The sequence below is a fragment of the Mastacembelus armatus genome, chromosome 12 (genome assembly GCF_900324485.2).
Source record: "Mastacembelus armatus chromosome 12, fMasArm1.2, whole genome shotgun sequence".
Taxonomy (NCBI): domain Eukaryota; kingdom Metazoa; phylum Chordata; class Actinopteri; order Synbranchiformes; family Mastacembelidae; genus Mastacembelus; species Mastacembelus armatus.
Window position 1 is genome coordinate 12,158,912 of NC_046644.1, and position 23,284 is coordinate 12,182,195.

A 23,284-nucleotide genomic window follows, 5' to 3' on the forward strand; every position below is an offset into this window, starting at 1 on the left:
TGCTGTGAACCCTCCTACCGGCAGCCGGTTGGCTTATATGCGGAAGTTTCAGTTCCCGTTCAGCCCAGTTCACATCGACTGTGAGAACCGACGGACTAAAGTCACGCTCCTCTCTCTGAGTCTAGATCCACAAGGCAAGGTGAGTGCTGTACCTTACACCTGACAGAGGCTTTAACCACCCGGGAGAAAAAGTTACTGCTCCCGTCATATCGAAGTCTTCCAACTTTGCTGTACTACTTTCCATTAATAAACCATTTGGTTTAACTGCGCCTGGCATATAGTTACGCATCTATATTACAGACTCACAGACTCGGCTTTTTAAGCAGTAACTAGTCTATCAGGAAAAAAAAAAAATCACTAATAATGTCAAACGTGTTTTTGTGTCACACCCACTTAGGCAACTAGGTTTCCGTGAAAAAGATCAGCAGAGCTCCACCACACAGTCTCTTCTGAGTACACACTTTACTGCTTTGTCCCATGAAGCTAAACATTGTGCTCTTACCTCCATTATATTTAAAGGTCTAGACTAGTGCTAGGACACACTTTAAGGGTAAGGCTATGAAATGCTTTGTATTTGTATTGGTATGTGAAAGAGAACAGAGATTACTCTTTGCCTTGGACCAGTCAGCCTGTAATCAGCCTGTAATCACACTGTGTTTAAAAAAGTGGCCTATAGGGTTAATTAGGAACAATTTGTCAGGCTGACACTGTGTAAGCTGCAGATATTTAAGGATCCTTTTTTAATTTGTAGGTTTGAAGGTGGTGTGGTCTAAAAACTGGGAAATGTTAATTCATTTATTTGGATGAAATCTAACAGTAGTCCCTAGAACTAACATATTCACTTTGTTTTCATAGACAGCACAGTGCATTGCAAAACTGTGCCCCGCTTTGTGAGTCAACATGTAAAACAATGATGTCACTGGGAAAACATTGTCACCTGAAGCATGACGTCTGGCACTGTGAAGTGACAAATCCCATACAACCTCTGAGATACTGTGTCTTCCTTATACTCAGGGGATTTTTGACAAAGCCATAGTTTGACACAGGTCACAGTGTGAATGTCACTTAGGTTCAACTCTGCTGACCATTGTTTGATTCTCTCTTAAGAAAGCTTATTTTTAAAGAGTGATTTTTATTAACTTAGACCAGGATGTTGGCCCAAACGTGAACCCAAGCACCCCCCACCCCAAAAAAAAAAAAAAAAAAAAAACTTTCTAGTTGACAGGTGTTATTTACTGTAAATTCACTCCCTGAGAAGGTAGATAGTAAGTTGATCAGCAAGAGCCATTTGTGCTGTGATGAAAGATCAGTGTTTCAATCTTGTTTTTCATGTGAAAGTGTGGAAATCTTAAGCACAGAAAAGTGGGAGATTCAGCTACATTTGAAGTGATATGCTCTAAATAGCTTGGATACGGTTTGATGTGGGTGATTTATTGTTTTTTGTGCAGAGCTCAACTGTTTTCCTTTGTTTGGGAACACTAAAAGGTGTGTCTGTTCATGTCTATGCATGATATCATTAGTGATTACAAAACAAGCAGAGACATGAGATGAGCCTACTGTTCTCTCCTTATTAGGAAATGAAATGCCTGATATGTTGCTCTAGCATGACTTGAGTCTGATACAAATTTCAACATTCGCCTTTTTACCAACATGTAAATTATAACTGACATAGTGGTTACTGAGTAATTCAATGCTGTTTATTCCCTGGGGGTCACATTTAAACAATAGGATGAAATGTCCTAGAGCCATGACATTTCTCAGTTCATGGGTGTAGACTCTAATGAAGTGAATGAGCAAAGATTGCAACAGTGAGGAGGTTACGACTGAGTTTGCTTTTTTTTTTTTTTGTAGTTGGGACAAGTTAGAGCCAGTCTTTGAGGTACTGCTGGTGAGATTCGCTCCATTGGGCTGCTCCTGTAAAGACTGAAAAGTTTGACTAAAACGTTTCTTCTAATCTGTGGTGTAACAGTTGCACAGAGATGTTTTTCAGATAATGCTGTAATTTGGTGGGGTTTATTTGAATGTTTTGAATTACTTGGTGACAATCTATGCACATCCTGTTGGCTGAGGCCTTGTAATTTTCCCTAAAAATAAACATCTTGGCTCATCTCAGCTCTTGGTTACCTTGAAGAGGGCAACAGCTGTCTCCAATTGGTCGCTGTCTTATTATAGACTTGAATATTCTGCATGTGTGCATGTGTGTATTTCTGTTTGGGTATTATTATTATTATTAGTCGGACTGTGAAAGTTGGCCAATGTCCTTCCAGGTGTCCACATCCTCTCACACACGCTTTTGTTTCTCGTCCACACCTCCCTACAACCTTTTGTGGCTCCTGTACCGTCTTCTTTTAAAGAGCCTATCTTCCTCGAGGTGCGACGATGAGACAGTTTGTAGGCCAACTCTCGCAGTTTATGTGTCTTGTACAGCTGACCAAGTGCAAAACCAGGTGGTGCTGTGTTCCAGGAGCGTGACTTACAACCTCAAAATGACATGCCTCTGCAATGACAAGAGATTATTATTCATGAAGTGCTCAGGAGAAAAGTATGTTTTCTCTTTCTCTGCACTGCCCAGCACACAAATATGTGATTATTTCTTCATCTTTTCTCAGGCTTTTTTTTTTTTCTTCAAGGGATCAACACATTCAGTTGTTTAGGTTTAGAAGTCACGTTCACACATGGTATTCCAGCCACAGGACTGTGTATTTGGCAAAAGTGAAATTTTCTTCACCAAAAGCAAAAATGAAAGAGCAGATTTGCAAACGTCTGTCATCAACATTACATCGGTATCATTTTAAGACTTTGAGTTTCATCACTCAAAGGCACTACACCCCTTTATTTTTTTTTGTACATCTTTTCCAGTTTGTTCAGCAGAAACACCAGGCATTTAATTCAACCCATCAGAACTTATACATCTGAGTTTTCTCTGGTTCACAGTAGCTTTTTAAAGTAAATTAACAATGCATTTATCTGTTTAAAGTCAGGCTGCTTCTGCATTTCCCCATTTTCCCTATAATTTTAATCTGCTATCTGCAACATAAAATGCTCCTTTGTTGTCATGTTTTCATGTCAACAACCACCCTTCCTGCTGGGCATGGCAAAGGTGACATGTTTCCACGTGATCTGTGGTTTTTCTGAACCTGTGCACAGATGAAACAGGGACACACAGCTCTCTTTCACCTTAAAATAAACTATCCTACAAATGTGGTATACTGGTTTTCATAAAAATGCACTTCAGTGACTGTACATTAACTTATTTCCAATAAACAGCTTGTCACTTCCTTTGCATGATGCAACTATATACTTGGCATTTTATATAAAGGTTTTAGTATTTTAATCACCATTTCTAAGTCCCAGGGATAAGCAACCCATAGACCATGTCTTGTTTGTTTAACCATTAAGTGTTATAGGGTATGATTCTACTTATTTTGGTTTGCTTATGTAAAGCTGTGCCACTATTGGACATACAGTAGCTCCATATGAATTGTTTTACTAAAATGTTAGTCTCAGTCTGTGTACTTCTATTAGAACTTAATTTTGACAAGCAGTGGGTTCAGTGAAAGGACACTGACATAAGTCCAAAGTGCAGCCCCAGAGTCAATGATCTGAGATTACTTTAAGGTAAACAAAGGATTATCAGTGTTTATGTGTTACATATTCCTGACTTTTCTTCCTTTTGTTTAAATACCTACAGCGGGTTAATACAAAACACCATTTCTGATTTACTGAAGGATGTGCATCAAGCACCAAGAATGAATTTGAGAGTTTCCAGTACCAGTCTAAAATGTTTAATGAAAATAGGTGGATGTTTTTATTTTACATTTTTGTCAAATCGTATTGGTATTTTAGTGGAAATTCATTCTAAGGTGTCCATTAAAAGGATTTTAACACTCTTTCATCGGGTAGTTTTCTAATTTCCTCTTGCATTTAAATCTTGCAGCTGTCACCTCATTATGGAGTATATCTTACTATGTTTGTTTATGAGTACAGTGTATATGTCAACTAACACTTGAGACAATATACTGTGAGGTATATATGACAGCCTCCCTGTTACTCATTGTAAATAGCATTGTCTAGGATCTGGGATCTGCTCTAGAGCTGTCAACAGCTATACAACAGGACTATTAATAGACTATTGTACTTAAATAGATAGATAGTAAGCAGTAACTCTGGTCCCAACAAGTTTGAAAAGGTATTACTGGATGATAGAAAAAGAAAAGCATGATTCAGAGAATAGGTGACTATTATATTTAGACCACCTTAGATTTAAACATCTTTTTCCTGTTATCTTCCTTTTCCTTATATTCTGTCATGTATCTGAAATATTTGTTCTGTCCCTGTGAAGTCTGTCTATTGTTAGTATTGGTTCATGCATATTTAAGTATAAGATATCTGTTGTTCTGTCTCTAGGCAAATCATGAGCAGCAGCTACAGTGTCTCCCTGGCTGGCCCTGCCCCCTGGGGCTTCAGGCTGCAAGGAGGGAAGGACTTCTGTCTGCCCCTCACCATCTCACGGGTGAGCAGAACACAAACACACCACTTTTACCCTTCACTTCATGACAGTCACCTCTGGGGAATGCTGTTCATGCTCTCTATGCCATGTGGTTATGCATGTGCCATTCATCTCACGTGTGACACCCACTGCTGGATTTAGACACCTTCTCTTACAGTTCACAGGCCCTGTCACTCAGTCCCCCACGGTCTTGACCTACCTAGCGTCAAGTCTGTGGCTATTGTCATAATAGTGTTGGATAAGGAAACCATAACATCCGCCAATTTAAAAAAAAAAAAAAAAAAAAAAAAAAAAAACTCCCTTGAAATTCCTCTGATGACCCTTCAGGATATTTTGGGATAAAGCCGTTGGCTGTTAATGGCTGCTGTCCTTTGGGTCATTCAGTGGTGTTTTATTGATGTGAAGCAGAGGAGACACTCTGCACTAGATCAAAGGTGAAAGCAAAATCTGCCTATCTGACTGAGATTCTGGACATCGCAGTGGTTCTGTAATATGGGCTAACCAGGATCTGAGGGCTGGTGAAAGGGCTACAGTGCAGGACCATTGCTTCACTATTTATGTTTGTGGTGCAAGGGCATTTCGAACATAATGCTGATTTTTGCATAAATTAATGGAAGTGCAATGCAGTCAAATAACAATGTATTTCAACCCAAGGGCATTTAGAGTGTATACTAACACATCTCTTGTCAAATAGGATTAGAAGTAGGTTGCTTGTCTTCTTCCACTGTGGTCTGTGTTTTGACATGAACTGTCTACTGACTAATGAACATGGTTATTCAGTTCCCACTGCTTCCTGTTATGTAACTCTAATCTCAATGTCATGACCCAGGTTAGTGACTCTGTTTATCTGTTGTCAGCTGGATCACTTAGAGAATTTTTAAAGTCATGTGTGGATAAGTGACTTTTTTTCAAGTGGGAATATAATCGGGGTTAGGACATAGCTTCTCCTTAGAGCATGAAAAGGCCATCATAGCTGCTTAGACTATTTTTATGCCTTGCCACCATGATAATAATAATGGTATTCATGGCATGTTGTTATTGTGACATGTATCTGTCAGTAGACATCTTGTCATCATATGCTAAAAACAATACAGAAATGAAGGACATCCACAACTGATTATTTGAATCCTTTTTATATACACAAATGTATAAAAAAACTCAAACACAGACAGGAAGAAGAAAACAAAGTCAGCATCAAATGGTCATTTGCCTCTGTTGCTCGTTGACCATTGAGAAACCAAAACATCTACTGAAAATGCCTCTCCATTTTCAACAGCCAAGCTCATTTTCACTTCAAATTCTTAGGGGCCTTCAAAGAGGGTACTAACTCTCACTTCAGACAGCATTTTACTATCTAGACATATAATTGTCTTTGTGAGAACTAAGAACTGTAAATTGATGACAGTAATTTTTCATTTGGTGCAATTTATATATATATATATATATATCACAGTAAAAAAATTGAAGCAGATGTGAACCAGACCCCCGACTATGCACATGGTATGTTTTTACTGGAGAGTTTAAAATAAAATGAGACAGGTGAGTTGGAGCCTTGAGTCAATTAAAATTAGGAGCAAAGTGTATATAATGTGGCAGTTTTGACAAGCTATGTTTGTGGTTTTTGGTAGTGGGTAGCTATGGACTATAAAAGTGTTGAATGACTCCTGTGTCCACAAGCAGACTTGTCTTGAGTCATCCATGGTCTGGAGCATGCCACAATTACTGCAGTGACGGGCAAAATGACTCTCACAGATTTTCATTCTGTCACATAATTGGTTAGAGCCATTTATGTGACATATTTTTATCCCTGCGCATGACCATTGCTTAGCTCAGATTTGTAGTTAAGTGCCATGTGCCAGGAATAAGTCTTCTTTTTGTCTGTTCAAATGAATTCAAGTATCACATGTGCACAGCAAACAGAATACATGTTATTGTAGTAAAGTTGAAAAGTTTATATATCCTATTCGCTACATTGTCCTAAATCAGATAGCTATCAGATCTGTCGATTGTTTTATCGCTAATCTAATTTACTGTAACTGTTTACAAAAGGAAGAGTTAGTTTTTAGGAGCTACATATATGGAAACATCTGCCAACAGTTTAGCAAATTACTTCAGTTCTTTCATCAGACAAGTGAGTAGAAAATTGCAAAGACCACAGACCTGTTTTAAGGTTCATTAGAGGCCTGCAATGCTAAATAGAGTGATTTTACAACTAAGAATATGCATCTGTTGCTATCATTAAACCTTGTATTTATTTTGCTTAGGTGGGTGTGATTGCCATGAAAAAATGATGTAGTGATGACGTTACATATGCTTACCATATGTAACTGATCCAAAGACTCCTATATGTGCAGCCTGCGAGGCTGGTTGCTTTATCCTCATGTCCTTTGAGAATTTTTTGCCTTTAATAACACTAAATCAAAATATGACATAGAATGTATGAGGTCAATACCATTGTGGATTGTGTGGTATTCAGTTGGGCGTCACGGTATGAATAACAATACTCACCAAATATTCCGGAAACATGCAAAACTGATCTAAACAGCGAAACAAATTGGAGGCTAAATATAAACTGCTCTCTGCTATGTATGAAACTCTCAATGAATAATTCATTGCTACGATATTCAATGTGTTATAATCAGTAGGTGTTTACATGCTGGAGAGACGTACTCGGTAGATGAGCAAACACACAGTATACTGTAAACTCTGTGTTTAAGATTAACCATAAGTATTGAAAGTGAGAACAGCCAATATTGTAAGAATGACTAATGCAGTAAGGACCCAGTCATGTATATAATGTACGTGGGGTCATTCTGTCCTAGTACTCTCTAGTATTATCAAAAGTCTTCATTTTAGGCATTTCTTCACAGGCTTCCACATTGGAAAGACTCAAAATAATATTAATTATATTATCTTATATAGTAGTATTATAACATTATACTAGTAGTCTCCTAGCATTACAAATGTCTGTCAGTGTCTGGTTACTCTAGGTCAACTGGGGATCGAGACAAATATTCATATCGTTTGACCTGTGACCCCTCATTTCCCCCTCTTGTCTTCTGTATCCTCTTGTTTGTTATTTTAGTAGCATGTGATACTTTAAGTGAACATTGTATAAGTTAATTTTAGTTCTGTGTTTCCAGAAGGCTTGGTACTTACAGATTTGTTCTTTTTCAAGCGCCACCTTTAGGGAACCTACATTCACCCTGAAAGGAGAAAAATACGGTATGATGATATAGTGTGTCTGGGCCAGACATTTCACCATTGGATCTAAACAGTATTCTGTGCAAAGCTTTAAGTGGTGGTTCCAAGAATGCATTTTAATGGTAAATAATACTACATTTTCTGTTCAAAACTTAGAAATGTGAAAAGCTTCCAGAAAAGTATGAAGCAGTAAATTGCAAATATTGTAGGCCTTCTGCTTCTGTAATGTTTCAGATCTATTTTTAAATTATTTATTCACAAAACCACTCACTTGCAAATGAAAAGGTATTTACTTTACCTTTTAATTAAAATCATTATAATATTTGTGCTTTATAATTGAAAGGTTTTGAATTTATGCTCTCTGCAGAATCCTCTTCATGTTGTATATGATGGCGTATGATGAGAAATAAAACGCCTGCCTTTAGAGGAAATCTGTTGTATTTTATCACTGATTTACAGGGAGAGGACTGTATCTTGTGCAACTCTTTGGATGAAGAACAATCTTGCTATCTCTATCTGACACTGACCCATAACTTTTGATTCAGCTCAGGTCCATAAAAAATAAAATCAAGTAGTTTAAATCTCCCCTGGCATTTGAGGAAACTGCTGAAATGAATAGCTTGTGGTCTGTGCTGCATATCTGCCAACAACAGATTTTTTTTTTTTTTTTATCTATCTCTTCTATTAAAGCCTCTTACCTAGAACTGAAATATAATAGAAACCAGTAAAGTGTAGCCAGTATTTATCAGCTGACAAATCAATTAAATCAATGTGTGATTCTGTGCAGGATCCTAAAGATATATTCAGGTTACATATGGGTTTTATAGAAAGCTGCTATCTGCAGTATGTGTTTGATCCCAGTATGGTGTCTGCCTAAAGTTATATCGAAGGCATCTGCTTTAAGTCAATGACTAGGCTGTCACTTTATTTTGATTTAGATCACTTACCATTTTTTGTTTTGATGAAAAATGTTTAAAGGCACAATCTACATTTGTTTTAGACAGTTTGCTTCACAGAGTGGAATGAGTCCATATGGTGTGAATTCAAAGACAGTAGGCCATGACAGTACATCATCTGTCTTTATGGTTGCAGCTTGGGCTACAAGCCACGGTTGTGCTTGTGTGATAGTGATACTCATGTTTAATAACAGGCAAGGGCAATATATATGCAGTCCATTTAACATTTACCATAATTCCTTTAAGTAAAAATCGTCTCACATCCCATGCAAAATATTTAATACTCAAATATCTATTATTTTCTTGAATGGAGTAATGCTATTATGTCTTAGCTACTGGAAAGCAGAAAAACCTTATTTTGATAACAATAGAGTTAATCCATAGAGAAGTTTGTTTGTGTCCTTCCTTTAATTAATACAGCATATAGAACAGAGCATACTGTCATCCTGATAGTCGATGAAACTCAATTATGTGTTTAAACCATGGATGAGAGCAGAATGAGCAATGAATGGAGTTGGAAACCAGCTCTGGCATTTGGCTCAAGCTTTGCCATGTCTGCAGGCTTTTTCATATCATCTGCCTCAGCAGTGCTAGTCAGCCTGGATTGTTTCTGACTTGACTAAAGGGGCATTCACTATTCAGTGTGGCGTTGGTACTGCTTTGTGCTGTTTTGCTTGTGTTGTCATGGTAATTTGACTGAGAGCTCCTGTGTAGGTCTGCCTGGCATCTTGCATTTTCCAGCAGGCTGATTGATGTAGTAAGGGACTGGTGTGCTTCACTGGGATGTTTGGCTTGGAGAAAAAGGGTACTTGATGTATGATACCCTTCCAAATGCTGTATGCCATCTTTTCATTGATGTCCCTGATGTTCTTTGGCTTGAGCTAACCAAGCAGGTTCCTCTGCCCTGTGCTGTCTAATGTGTTCCTGGCAGATACATCCCAGGGATTGTCTACAGTAAGCATTTTCCTTTTTAATGAGCTTTACAGCTTGAAGGAATCCTGCCTCCTGAAAGGGGGACATGACACTATGTGATGAGCTCCATGTCAAAGCCAGGTTTTCAGATATACTGAATTAGTCGGTTTGAAAGGGATGTCTTAAAACTCACACTGTTGCTAATGACATTTTAGTATAAGGCAACTTTCTAATTGAATTCCTCCTTTGTGTGCATGTGTTTGCAATATTATGGTAGCCCCAAGCCTTTTCCATATAAGGCCCTCTATCTTAGCCTACCCTACACAGACATGCATCTCGCAGACTCTCAGCCCTCACCACAAGACACTTCCTGTAACATGACTTCTCGAATGTGAAATGACCACAACCCTCTTCCTTACTCCAGAATTTCACAGCAGGCAGGAAGCTACTTGCGGCCGCAGGAAAGATGATTGGTATTCCTATTATGCTTAAGTGCTATCTTAAATATCTTACCTTAAATATGTCTTTTTTTTTTTTTTTTTTTTTTTTTTTTTTTTTTTTTTAAGAAAATTGAGGTAACACTAAGTATAAGTCACTGTTTTTAGAAATACAGCAATGAATTCCAGTGTATTAGGAGTTTTGGCAGCAGCTTACTCCACAAACTGTAAAGAGGCGTTGTATGTCATAAAGCTTGTATCAACTGTCTTGAATATAATCTCTTTTTGTTCTCACAAATAATTACTCTCATAGAATCCTTTATGTTTCTTTATTAACTTGTTACTTTGTGATGGATATGGTAATTAGTAAGCACTGAACACTCAACAGTCTTTATGACTACATGTATATCAGATGGATTGAAGATAAATGGAGTCTTAGATACATTGTTTTCTGATGCAGTTGTGATTTTATTGCCTCATACAACATACCTCTGAACTTTCTTTATCCTTATACATGTAGGAGAACATGGGGTTCTGGACGTAAATTAAGGTGCTTTTTAGTTAATAATGTCATTATTTCCAGTGTATTTTAGAATTTACCGTAAGGTCTCAAATAAATGGGCCAAGTATTTTGAAATGTGTTGCGTTCAAGCTACATTTGTAGGAACAGACACACTTGTATAATTTGAGACAGCCAGTAACTATACAGCAATAAAATCAACAGTGTGAAGAGGACCACCGCAGCAATGCAGCCCCACATTTCTATGGATGAAATCCCATTCATGCTAATGCAGTTGGAAAGTCACGTAATTCAAAAGCATCTGTGCCAAACTAAGACAAAGCCTTCCTGGAGGGTTTTTACTTTGAATTGAAGTTGTTTCTTTAAACTATCTTAAACTCCATTGAATGACTTTGTTGACCAACCATTATTTATATAGATATCTTGTGCTTTGCAAATTTTGAGTGCACACAAGTCCCGTCATATGATGTCTTTGATATTATTTGGTAAAAAACATTGCTGGAAAATCCTGCTCTCTTTGGGTAACCAAAGCTCCAGTTCATTACTTTTTCCTGTCTGTCCCAAATGTTTCAGACTTCTGTTGATTCCCTACAGATGCCAGGGATTCTTACTCTAACAGCTCTTTGTTATGTATCCATGTAAATAGACATTGATTGAATGAAAGAAGCTAGGAATTATAAAGCACTCTCTGTTTATTGTATTGACGTTTCAAACACTGGCCGCATAAAAAAAACCTCTCTTCGTGTCTTGAAATAGTACATATGAGGAGTTACCATATATAGAGCCATGTAGTATTGTCTTTTCTCACATCCCTACAAGGTCTGAACTTCAAGTCTCTTTTTCATTCTCTCTCTCTGCCTCTCTAGCGCACACACACACACAGGCATGCAGAGAGGGAGACACAGAGATGCAGAGACATGTCCCAGGGACGTGTTCATTCAGCAATCCTTCAGCAGCTTTTCTCTGCTCTGACCTCCAGAGCTGTAAAGCAGAGCAAGAGAGAGCCAGAAAATGCCAGTGATCTCTGAAGCGTGCTTACTCGCTCCTTATTGGCCGCCGCAGAGAAAAAGTGATGAGAAATTTTATTGAGAGTAAATGAGTCAGGACAGACTCAGCAAATGCCAGCAGGTGTGTCTTTGAGTTCGTCAGACAATGAGAGAGCAAGTGAGTCAGTTGAAGTTTTGTTCATGCCTGCGTAGCGAGTACCCCCGGCCCTTTGTGAGTAGTGTTTAGCATGCTGCTGCAAAGTAGGTTTCCTAGACACTGGCATGCATACATCAACCTCTACTATGCGTCCTACACTTCCCGCTACTGATCCACTGATCTCTAATGACACACGGAAAAAACAACTTGACGGAAATGTGTTGGTCACTGCCACCACTGGTGATCACTTCCTCATTCCTTCTCTCTCTGCCTCCTGCCTTTCCCCCCTTTTTGTTATTTTGAGGGCTAACACAATGGCACATTCTTTATGTCTCACTGGCTCCTTTTTAAAATAAAGGGAGAGTCTTTTAGGCTTACCTAATCTGAATGCATTCTTGAGTGAAAAAGCACACTCCTTGTTTTGTGTTTATCTGTCTGAATCAGTGCTGGTTCATATAAATAACCACTCTCAATTGTGTGTCACTGATGTTTTTTGTTGATTAAATTTTGTTGCTTTGTAGGAATTAAATTTTGGAGCTTTAAGATAGCAGAGACTCAGCATGTAACTATTATCTAACCTTTCAGCCCTGATTTTATATTCAGTACTCAATCTGATCCAGAAAAAACACACTTTCCTCCCATCAGGCATCATATCCTCTTCATTATACTCTTCTCTCTCTCAACACATTAGTAGACCTCACATGAGCTTTCACCTTGTTTTGCCTTCCATGTATGTATTTTGCTTAAATACTTAAAGCTTCAGTCTTCTTGACTTGTGTTCGTTCACTCTGCTGAGAGATGACATAAACATATGATTAGAACGAAACCAGTGTAAGATCACACCGAGTACTTTTTAGCTCCTGTATGATTGCAGCCAGCATGGCTGTACAGGTTTTAGTGCATAAGTGTGTTTGCTGAGTGATTGATGAAGGGTGCACGGCTTATGTAATCACTGGTGGATCACCACGCCTGGTAGCAAGTCATTCCATCGTCATGGTTTTATTGCGTTTGTTTGTTTCATACATTCAGTATGTACATCCTGTGTGCTAAACGCCAGCCTCAGCATGGTGTGAAGGGGCAAGAAGGTCTGATAATCCTCAGGTTGTAGAGCTTTTATCATCTATTTCTACCATACCTGGAGTCAAAGCTATGGATGAAATTGTTCTATCTCTGAAAATGGGTTGCTTTTTTACATTTCCTATATTAAAAATATTAAGCTCTTCCTATTTTTGCCCTTCTCCCTTCTAAATGTTATTGGCCTAATTTGCAATACATATATATGAAACACACATATGCCATTCTTACACAGCTCAGTACATAACGGCTTAGATTGTGAAGAAAAACATTTATTGGCCGTTTACTGAGCAGCTAGACCAAACACATCCGTTTCCTAAAGGGAAACCTGTTCCACAGCACATAGCTGTGCACCAGCACCTTACTCATTAAGTATACAGGTAAGAAAACCTTGAGGTGACTTCAGGATAAGTCTTAGAATGTCCTCAAGTGACCCAACAAAAACAATAGATGTGGCCCTCATTAAAATCTGATCAGAGAAGGATACAATTTACAGACACTCCGTCTGATATTTATTATGACAAGCTTAAGGGGATCACCAAGGAAGAACTGGAGAGCAATTGGAGGAAGAAAGGCAAAACTAACTCCACCTCAAGGTGTAATTATTAACAGAGGTCTTTTTTCGAAGTACTGAATACACAGCACAATATGTGTGTATATGAAAGTTAGCTGAAACTAGTCCTATCCTGATTCATATTATATTTGTAACTGAAATATGTAGAAAACACTCAATTTTCATGATTAAAATTCCAACTTTCAAACCATGTGGTTTTGATTTTCATCCTTCGGTAGAGTGAGTCATCAGTGGGAATGCTGTGGCCTTTTTTAATAGGCAAATATTTTTGGTGGACGTAGAGTCCTGCCCCATGGATCTTGTGATGTTGATGTTGTGAAGAGAAAAAGATGCCAATCTTATCTGGGTAAAACTTACATAAGACAGGAAACGGAAAGGAGAGCATTATGCTCAGTAATTACAATAAATAAAACAACACAATATACATGCTCTGATTTTTTATTATGAAATTCCCTTTTCTTATTCATGTTATTAAACTGCCAAGTGAGGTAAACCCTGAAGCTTTACATGTAGTTCAAATGTTCCTATCAGTGTTTATGAACTAAATAAAAAAAAGCTGTATCAAAAGTAGGAAATAAATCTTCCTCTTACAAAGAGCCTGAGTTTATGGAATTAAATGCTGTATGAATACTCATAAATTAGTTTGTTGCAAATATGTGTGTGATGAGCATGTTTTTCTTTTCTTTTTGTGTGTTTTTGCAGCTGACTGATGGAGGCAAGGCAGCAAATGCAAAGATGAGTGTTGGAGACATCATTCTGTCCATTAATGGTATTTCCACAGAGAGCATGAATCACCTAGAGGCCCAGAACAAGATCAAGGCGTGCACAGGCAATCTCAGCCTGACTCTGCAGAGGTAACAACAGCACACATCTACTGCAAAATAATCTATGAATTTTCTACCGCATTCCTAGAATGGATATTTTGTTCATTTTACCAACATGAGTATATTGAAACCTGCTTGGAGAGTTTGTAAAGAGCCAAATGATACTCTGTGCATCTAAAGCAAAGTTTCACAGGATAACGAGTACCATATTTGGTTTATTTGTGCTGTATTCAATTTGCCTTTTCATTATTTGAAACACATGAGCTTATGTAGTGCTAATTTAAAACAGTTCTGTGTTTTTGCCACAACAGATGCTATGAGGCCCTGCTTTGAGTTTGGGAACGTTAAAAAATAACAAGTTTAAGCTTGTTCTTTCTTGCATAGTAGCAGAATAACATAAACCTTATTAACACAGTGCAGATCAATAGACTTGAGGATTTAGTAGCAGTTGCAGTGTGTGTGCAAGATTGGAAATCCTGCCCTTTTATGAACAGTAAGGACTTATTCGCACGTGTAAACTTAAATACCTCATTAGAAAGTTAGTGTGCTGGATGCTAATGCTACACAGAGCACCCAGAAGAAACGATGGACCATCTGAAATCTGTGTTGTTACAGGGAAGTTAATAATTAATAGTTTACACAGGTTCTTACTGGCTAAGTAGTATAAAGCACTAAATCTGTAAAAGTCATCAGATTAGTTTTCAGTGTTGGTTTGCATCGGATCCGAGTTCATCTGCTGCTCATCTGCTTCTGCTATTCGCAAAAGGAAAGACCCTGTTATCCTGTGGCCCTTGAGTGTATTAAATCCTTAGTGCAGTATTGGGAGCATTTTAAATGAAAGGTCTGTATATGCTTCAACGAAAGGAAAACGGGCTCCAGTTTATGTTTATCCACAAAGGAAAGGTTTAAGTTGAGAAATGCCCAAACAACTTTTGTAGTGTTCCTACAAGGCCAATGTTCTACTTATATGGACCCTGTGAGTTGATTGTGTAGTTCAGTGAAATAGCCTAAACCTAATTACTTTTCTACTTTTAACCTGACTTCTTTTGAACGGCAGTACCCAACACAGAATTTGTGACACTGAATGACTTTGTTTTATTTTATCTTGAGTGATCCCTTGTAATGAATTTGAGCCACAGTAACAATTACTGCAGCCAAGTGTAAAAAAGAGTAGCTTTAGTGTCAGACACAAACAAATAGAGGAAAAGCACGCACACTTTCCAAGCTGTAAAACACGCTGACAGAAAAACTCAAAGCATAGTTCGCATGTCCTGTCATTCCATCGCCACATTAAAGGGGAAAGGAGCCTCTGTGCTTAAACTGTGGGAAAATCATCCTAAAATAGTGCTGTCCTACAGCTGCATGTAATTGGCTGTGGATAATGGATGCACAATGAAAACATCAAACATTCTGGTCTTGTAGTACATGTAAACTACTACTAAGATCACCCACCAAACAACAAAGGTCTGCCTATTAAAATGATCTATGATCCTAGTTGGCTTCACTTCTGGCTTCATTTTTAGGAACTGGGTGCAGCATGATGTTGATATTAGAAACCGCTTAACTCTATAAATTCTGTAGTATACATGGCTCTTTTTTTAACTTTACTTAGGACTTGGGACCTTAACCTTAGTTTAAAAACTCAGTTCAGTTTGTCTACCAAAAACACAATTCAACTTGTAAAACTTTTTTCTGTCATGGATCACTTCCTCCGTCTATGTTCTCACATTTGATTTATGGATTTGATGATCACTGATAAGGCGGGTGAAGTCATAACAGCATTCCAGCAGTACCCAGAGATGATTAATGTGACTACAGTTTAGTACCATAATGTCACTTTGTCATAGCTGTCACATGTATGCATCCGAATCTGCTTGGTGCAAACATTTAAAAATGCTGAGGCGATACACTAGTCTTACATTTATCCACCTTTTTGACCTATTTATGTAGATAATGACTGAACAGATCATATTTGTGTGTGTTTCGAAGATTGGATAGTGCATCTATGTTTCATTCAAACTAGAATCACACATTGACATCCAGTACAAACACTGATGTCCAAAAAAGAACACCTACACTATAGTTGTACATTTTACAAGTGTCTGTAAAGCTATTGCACACCCTGTAGTCTCTCTGTACATTGTTTATTATTTATTGCCTTTTTTATGTTGAGGCGTTACAACTCAGATTTCACAACCCTATACATTTATATTGCTAATTTTAGCTAGTAAAATTTTTTTTTTTTTTTTTCCCAGCAGACTTTAATCAAATCATATTTTCTGATCTTCCATCTGTTAATATATACTTGGAGTTGATATGGCCAGCAGCTAGCAGTAAAATTTCTGGATACTTTTCTATTATCATGGAAATCTTGTTGTTGAACAGCTAACAGTCACCAGGCGGTTGTGGGAAGTAGCTTTAGGAAAGTATGATAATTGATGTTTATTTATTGTCACTGAAATATGCAGCACAGCGCATGGAAATACCACTACCCAGAGGTTGCGGCCAACAACACCTGGTTCCAAAACCTCAAAAATAATAGCAATCAACACAGTGAGTTTGACGATCCAACCATACCCTGATGTTTTACACAGGAATTAATGTCAACTCCCATAGAAAAAGAGTGTGTTTGTATATTATCTGCTCACATGCTATTTCAAAGAGGAAAAGGACAGTGCAGAACATTCGGATAGTGTGTTTTTGAATTTCCAAGATATTTCCTTACTCTAGCTCTTCTTCTCTTAGATTTAATTTACTTGAGTCCAGTTTTAAGCAAACCTCTTCATGTGTTGTACAGAGAAGCAATACCTTTGCACAGTCCAGAAAAAAATGCAGATATATTTTTTTCCCCACAGATCACTTTCCATACCTAAATGCTACAGATATTCTTTTACATGGCCAATGTACACCCAACAAGTCTTATGCTATGGGTGTAAGAAAGTGAAGTAGAGGACAATCCAATGCAATCCAGAGCCCCCACTGACCCCTGGCTGCCTTAGCCAAATGTGGTGTGGAGTTCGGAAGAAAAATCAGAAGGGATATCACATTAGTTGGACCTGTATTAAAAATACAATAATTAGAATTACAGTTTATTCTGTTATGGTTACAGTGTCCAGAGACCCAACCTCAAGAAGAACTCCCCCATTTCCCTGTTTTATTCTTCAAGCTTATCTTGATGTAGTTTGGTTCGCTGAGTGCAATCAAATGCAAATCTGAATATCTTATCAGTGTCTGGTCTTGTGGTTTACCTTTTATTCCACAATTAGCTTGCCAAGACAACCACACTTGACCAGAAAGTTATCGCTGGGGCTTGACAAGGCACATGGACACCATGAATGCTCTCCATCAATATGATACATGACTTGTGATAAGGGAAGTGCATGGGTTTCTTACTTGACACGTGTACACACACACACACGAGACACACAGACACAGGCAATAACTACGTTAGTGAAGTATCCAGGCAACTGACAGCGGCAGCCAGCTGTCCAATTACGTTAATAATATTTAGCTCTAGAAATAGCAGTTGCGTTTCACTTCGTTTTTAAAAACCTTCTGTTCTGACTCTTTCCAGTGAAATGCCAAAATCCACTCTTCCAAGATGCTCATTCTTGGTAAATATAAGGGAGCAGTGTGAAGAGAGGGAACGCGGAGAGATATGCCAGATACAAGCTGTGAGTTTTGCCACTAAACGGATAGCTTAGCTCCACAGAAAAGCAGAAATGCAGAAAAGAGTTATTTTCCACACCCACTATTTCCACATCCCTCAGCCGGTGTTTGTGTTTTGCTTTCCTATATTTTTTCTCTTTGTTTTTGTTCATTTTCATGCTTTTGCTCAAAATTTCATGCAATGGCATATTTGAAAAAACAGAAAGTGTTTGCCAGCTCTCCCATAGAGCTCTAACATTTATCACGTAAGGTAAATACTGTAAAGCAGATCTTTAGAATAAGGTACAATAAAAAGGTTTTGAAATAATATACAATAAGAAGTGCATGCATTTTTATATAATGTATGTTTATCTGGCCAAGTATCCAAGCCTGCTTTAACACGATGAGAGTAAACACAACTGTGGCTCGATTATAAAGCAATAAACAAAAACATGTGTTTGCAGTCAGAGGGTTATCACAGGACAGCATTAATGTCTACACTTCTCATCTTCAGAAGCTGCACTAAGTAAAATGGAAGTGTACTCATTTGTGCAGTTTCCCCTCAATATTAAAAAAATAATAAGATATGTGACTTTGTAAGCTGGTAAGACATGTGAGTGCATGGTGAGAAAACTGGGTGTATTAGCCTCTCCATCATGCCGTCAAATGCCATATGCCAGACTGTTTCTCTTGGCCCTTAAAAAGACAGAGACAGGATGGAAATGCGTCAGTCTTCTTTGCCCCTAAGCATATTCCTCCAGTTAAACTCCTCATCCTCTTATTCTGGGGATGTGTGTGTAATGTAGAGTGGGTGGACAAAGAAGTCTGTGTTGATGAAAACCATTCTTAACAACCCAATGAAAGTAGTCTTTTTGCTGTCAAGCTAATCTGATATTTATATTTTATTAAATTTTTTTTTTTTAGGTGTATAGTTTTTAAACTTGCTCCATATATAAACCGAAATCTTTAATCTAGTACAAAAAAGCATCCTGATTAAATTAGGAGTCATGAGTGTATCGATAACGGGGCCGGACGGCTCTGTCTTATAAACACATACAGTATCACAACACTTTGACATATAAAAAACAACGCACCTAAAAAATATACATAATTAGGATCCAGTCGACTATTACAAATAGGACCCAGTCGACAATGAGTTGTATTGTATTGTATTTATAAGAAGGTTTAGTTAAATTACATTGAATTACAGTGCATTAACATGTGAGAAGGCCATTCATATTGTGTCATAAATACATTATAAATTCATTAAAATACAGAGGGTCACACAGTTAAGTTTGAAATACTACACTGAAAAAAACACTATCAAGGGTGGTCCCTTCAACATCTGCTCTGCTCAATCTCTCCTGTCTGTCCTCCACCGTGCCTCACTACACTTTTGTTCTGCTATTGCAAAGAGGCAAACTCTGTGTGATTGTGCGGGCATAGATCCATGTGTTTGCTTTTTGGTGAATCTCAGTGTAACTGGATAGTGAGATGACGTTAAACTGGTCAACAGTTCTCATATGTGTTTTCCTTTTGGTGGTGCGTGAAATATCTTCTTTGTTGTGCTAAATCAGAATTGTATTACAACAATATTTGTGTTTCATGCATGAACTATTTTTGTTGACGCACTAATGCAAATCAATGTGTTTTTGGCATACATTACACAAATACCTCCTCAGGGTTGTATTGTCTTTAGATAATGACCATTCATTCTGAGGACGTGCATTATTTACATGTATTGTTTGCCAAAATCACATGGATTTGCATTAGTGTGTCCTTCAGGCTTTTCTCAGTGAGTGTTCAGCCGTTTGCATAACCCTGACAAGAAAAATAGTTAATGCATGAAACATAAATGGTGCTAATAGAATTTTCAGGGATAAAGGATATTTCACACACTTTCAAGGGGATAACACATATGAGAACTGTGCTTAGCATCATCACATTACCCAGTGACATGGAGATTAACCAGCACGTACACTTGGACACTAAAAAGGAAATAGATGGCAGCGTGCACACACACTCACCCGGTGTTTGAAATTGTAGAACAAAAGTACGTCCTGCTAGGCGGGGAGCTGGACAGCAGAGAAAAGCTGAACAGAGCAGATGTTTGCAGGACCACCCTAGAAAGTGTTTGTTCAGTTTGCTCTGAGAAAAGACAGAGTGAATCCGCCCAGCTGGCCCACACTGGGTCACTGATGGCAGATACACACTGCCTCATTGTCGACTGGGTCCTATTTGTAATGGAATGTGCTGTTTGATCTTTAGACCTTGCACTGTTTTCCTTGGCACAGGGTGGTGTTTCTCCATAAGCAAGTCCAATAATACGAGGTTATTGGAAAATATGCATATTGTATATTAACTGCTAAGTGGAAACTGTAAATGCAAGTATGGCCATAGATGACATCAGGATTTGGTTTGAGGGTGGGACTCTTTAATAGTCTGGTGCCATACTCAGTCAGAAAGGAAATGCATATGTATTTGTTGACTTTTTTCTTAATATGGCACAGAAATGAAAGATGCCAATGGACATACAATAGCTCACAGTCTGCCTGAGTCACTGTCTAATTTTCTTTTCTTTTGTTTTGTTCTGTTTTCCGTTCTAGAAATAAGGGACACATTGTCTGCCTGTCAAGACCAAATATAGGACACATTGTTAATGAAGACGTCTCTTTGAGTTTTAATAATAACTAATGGACTAGTGTTCACTAACAGAAATTTTAAGATGTGAATTTCCTGAGAGAGGCTTAAAAATGCCTTTGACATGAAAGAAAAAGTATGGTGTACTGTACTTTAATAAGGATATACCACGCTCTTGTCCCATAGGTGATACAGATACACACCATACTTCAATATCAATCTGCACATAGAGACGCACTAGTGTGGTCATCAGTACTGGTTTAGTATGTTTTATCACCTTAACTATAAAGGACTTTCCAGAGATCTGAGAAGGTGTGTTCTTTCCTGCATTTGCAATGCCTGCAGTGCTTCTCCAGTAATCCTCTCTAATTTAAGCACTGAATAGGTCTGAATAGGGCTTTTAAAACCATGGACAGGAAACGGAGGCAAATAAAAGAACTGACCAATGGCACATATTTGACAGGCTGGGACACATAACAGGGAATAAAATAAGAAGAAAATCATCTTTCAGTCTGTCCTCCTGATACTGTTGGATGCTATAAAGATGGGATGTAATTTTATGTTTCTCTTCTTTCAGACCCTCCACCTCACCCCCTACAGACGTGCCTAAGGTATGAAGTCAAATATTCACTTAAAATTTTGTCAATATATAATTTTTATCTGATTTCTATTTGTCAATAAAATGCTACAATAGTAATAGAATTTACATAAAGGTGGGCATGCGTGTTTTTGCCTTTCTGAGATTATGCCAGAACACAAACTGGATTGGCTTGCATTTCGTATTGTGTGGCACAGGCATGACCCTCAGGCTTTTGCAAATGCTGGTTGACATGCATGAGTTTATTGTGGACTTGCTGTTTGTGCATGCTGTGTGTCTCTACCTTTATCCAGGATGAACCTCGAGAAATCATTAAGCCTGTCCCAATCACCCACCCTGCCTCAAGCACCACATACACCAAGCCATCAAGCCAGCCCACTGCATACAACAAAGCAGCTCGGCCTTTTGGGGGGGACAGCAGTGCAGTTGCCAGTTCTTCCTCTCTGTCTGCCCCCAAAGTAGCCTCCATCCCCTCTGAATCATCCGCTTTCACCCCAGCTGCTGTTTCTCAACCACCACAGCCTCCATTTCCACTGAAGTCAGCCATCCCTACCTCAGACCCAGCTCCGGCCAACTCAGTTCCCAAACCCAGCCCTGTCCGCTCCACCTTCACCTCCCCTTCTGCCTCTTCCTCCTCATCCAAGTCCGCCTCACCAGCCAAAGTGACAGCCCCTTCCTCCAATCCCAATGTCCCACAGCCCTCCGTGTATAACTCACCCATCAACCTCTACTCCAATACCAATGCCTCTGAGGTAGCTATGGGTCAAAGGCGAGGTCTTTTGGAAAGCCAGGGGCTCAATGGGTAGGTACCATTCAGCAAAAGCAGCAACATGGTCCCTGTTGTCCCTTTTTTATCCTAAGAATGTATGCATGTAGTGTGTATGTACAATATTTTTCTTGCACAGGTTTCCCTAAAATATATGTCACATTCAAAAACGTGGCATTAAAGCAGTCTACCATCCATGTTTTCACACAGCTGGACACAAAGAAAAGCTGAGTTAGGCTGCACATCTAGTTTAAATCTAGAGCAACTGGAAAGAGAACAGTGTTTAGACAACATACTACAACAGATGCTACTGTCTGCCTATTTCTAATTGACAGTGGGATTCACAACTCTGACAAATGCACAGTGTGCCCAACAAGCCCTGGTGATGTAGCACTTGTTTCTAATTAGCCAGAATCCTCCCAGCGCCATGCTTCTAGGGACCAGTCTGGCTGCTCTGGGTTTTATTAACAGGCATTGGCTCACTAATGGTGTTACAATTGACTGAGTCAGGTTTAAGTGTTTTGCCACTCATTCTTTACTCTGTCACCTGACAAATAGGTCCCAGAGATTTATTTTTATTGACTTCAAGTGAGCAAAGTACCTTATTGACCTTCTCAACACAGTAAATACATGTATGAAAGCTGTGTCTCTGACATTTACAAAGTTACAAAGTACATTAGCAGTATGGCTTGTTTGTTATATTCAGGTATTTCATTCCTGCTTTGCTCAGATAACATATAAGAAATGTCAAAAAGTGAGGAAAAAGGACCAAAACATTTTACTGTAATACATCATGATTATCTGTCATTACCAGACACAACATCACTGCATTATATCTTCAGTCTTTGTCCTGCTTTAAATATTGGAATGTTGTCTTTTCAAGTTTCAGTGTACTTCTTCTTAATGTGTGCGTTTGTGTCCTGACCTGCATGCTTTGTTTGTGATTTCCAGTCTGCACATAGTCTCAGAAGGGCTTTTCCGTTACAGCATGTGTTTGGGACCGTGCTGCTTTTCTCCAGCTGGCCTATTCTTGGCTTCAATTCTTTTCCATTTACCTTTTCTTTGCCAACAGGAGGAAGAAGAGACAGTCATCAAGTCAGTGCTGTGAATGCTATATTTGCTACAGTGGTTTTCTAACCATGTGGATTGTGATTACAGCTTTCACATCTCTCTGGTTTTTGATTACCAAAGGCATGCTTGCACCTCTTTGAGCTAACCCTTCCCAAACCTCTTATTCGTGCTCACTCACTTGCACTACGTGCTCATTTCAAGGTCCAAACAAACTGTCAGAATCTTGTAATCCATCTTTGAGACACCAGAGCAAACCCACTAGGGATCAGCTTGTACAGTAAATTAATTTTCTCAGCAGCATCAAGCTCAGTGTTACAGTAGCTAATACTGTATTTACACTCAGCTCAGACAGGCCTGTCAGCACTCATTGTTGAAGTCACCCATTTCTGCCTGTCTACCTCCATCTG

At 38.5% G+C, this 23,284-nt stretch overlaps 1 protein-coding gene across 3 annotated transcripts in view; it reads left to right on the plus strand.

Moving 5' to 3' along the window:
- Positions 1 to 30: 30 nt before the first annotated feature.
- pdlim5b (PDZ and LIM domain 5b) overlaps positions 31 to 23,284 on the plus strand; it is a 32,312-nt gene continuing 9,058 nt past the window's right edge. For 2 of the 3 annotated variants that reach the window (XM_026297426.1, XM_026297427.1), the window contains exons 1-5: positions 31 to 139; positions 4,408 to 4,513; positions 14,033 to 14,184; positions 21,020 to 21,053; positions 22,879 to 22,901. In XM_026297426.1, the coding sequence (XP_026153211.1) occupies positions 4,415 to 4,513; positions 14,033 to 14,184; positions 21,020 to 21,053; positions 22,879 to 22,901 (308 nt within the window). In that variant the 5' untranslated portion in view covers positions 31 to 139; positions 4,408 to 4,414. Of the gene's footprint in view, positions 140 to 4,407; positions 4,514 to 14,032; positions 14,185 to 21,019; positions 21,054 to 21,333; positions 21,843 to 22,878; positions 22,902 to 23,284 lie in introns of all 3 variants that reach the window. The other variant, XM_026297424.1, reaches the window with a different exon arrangement.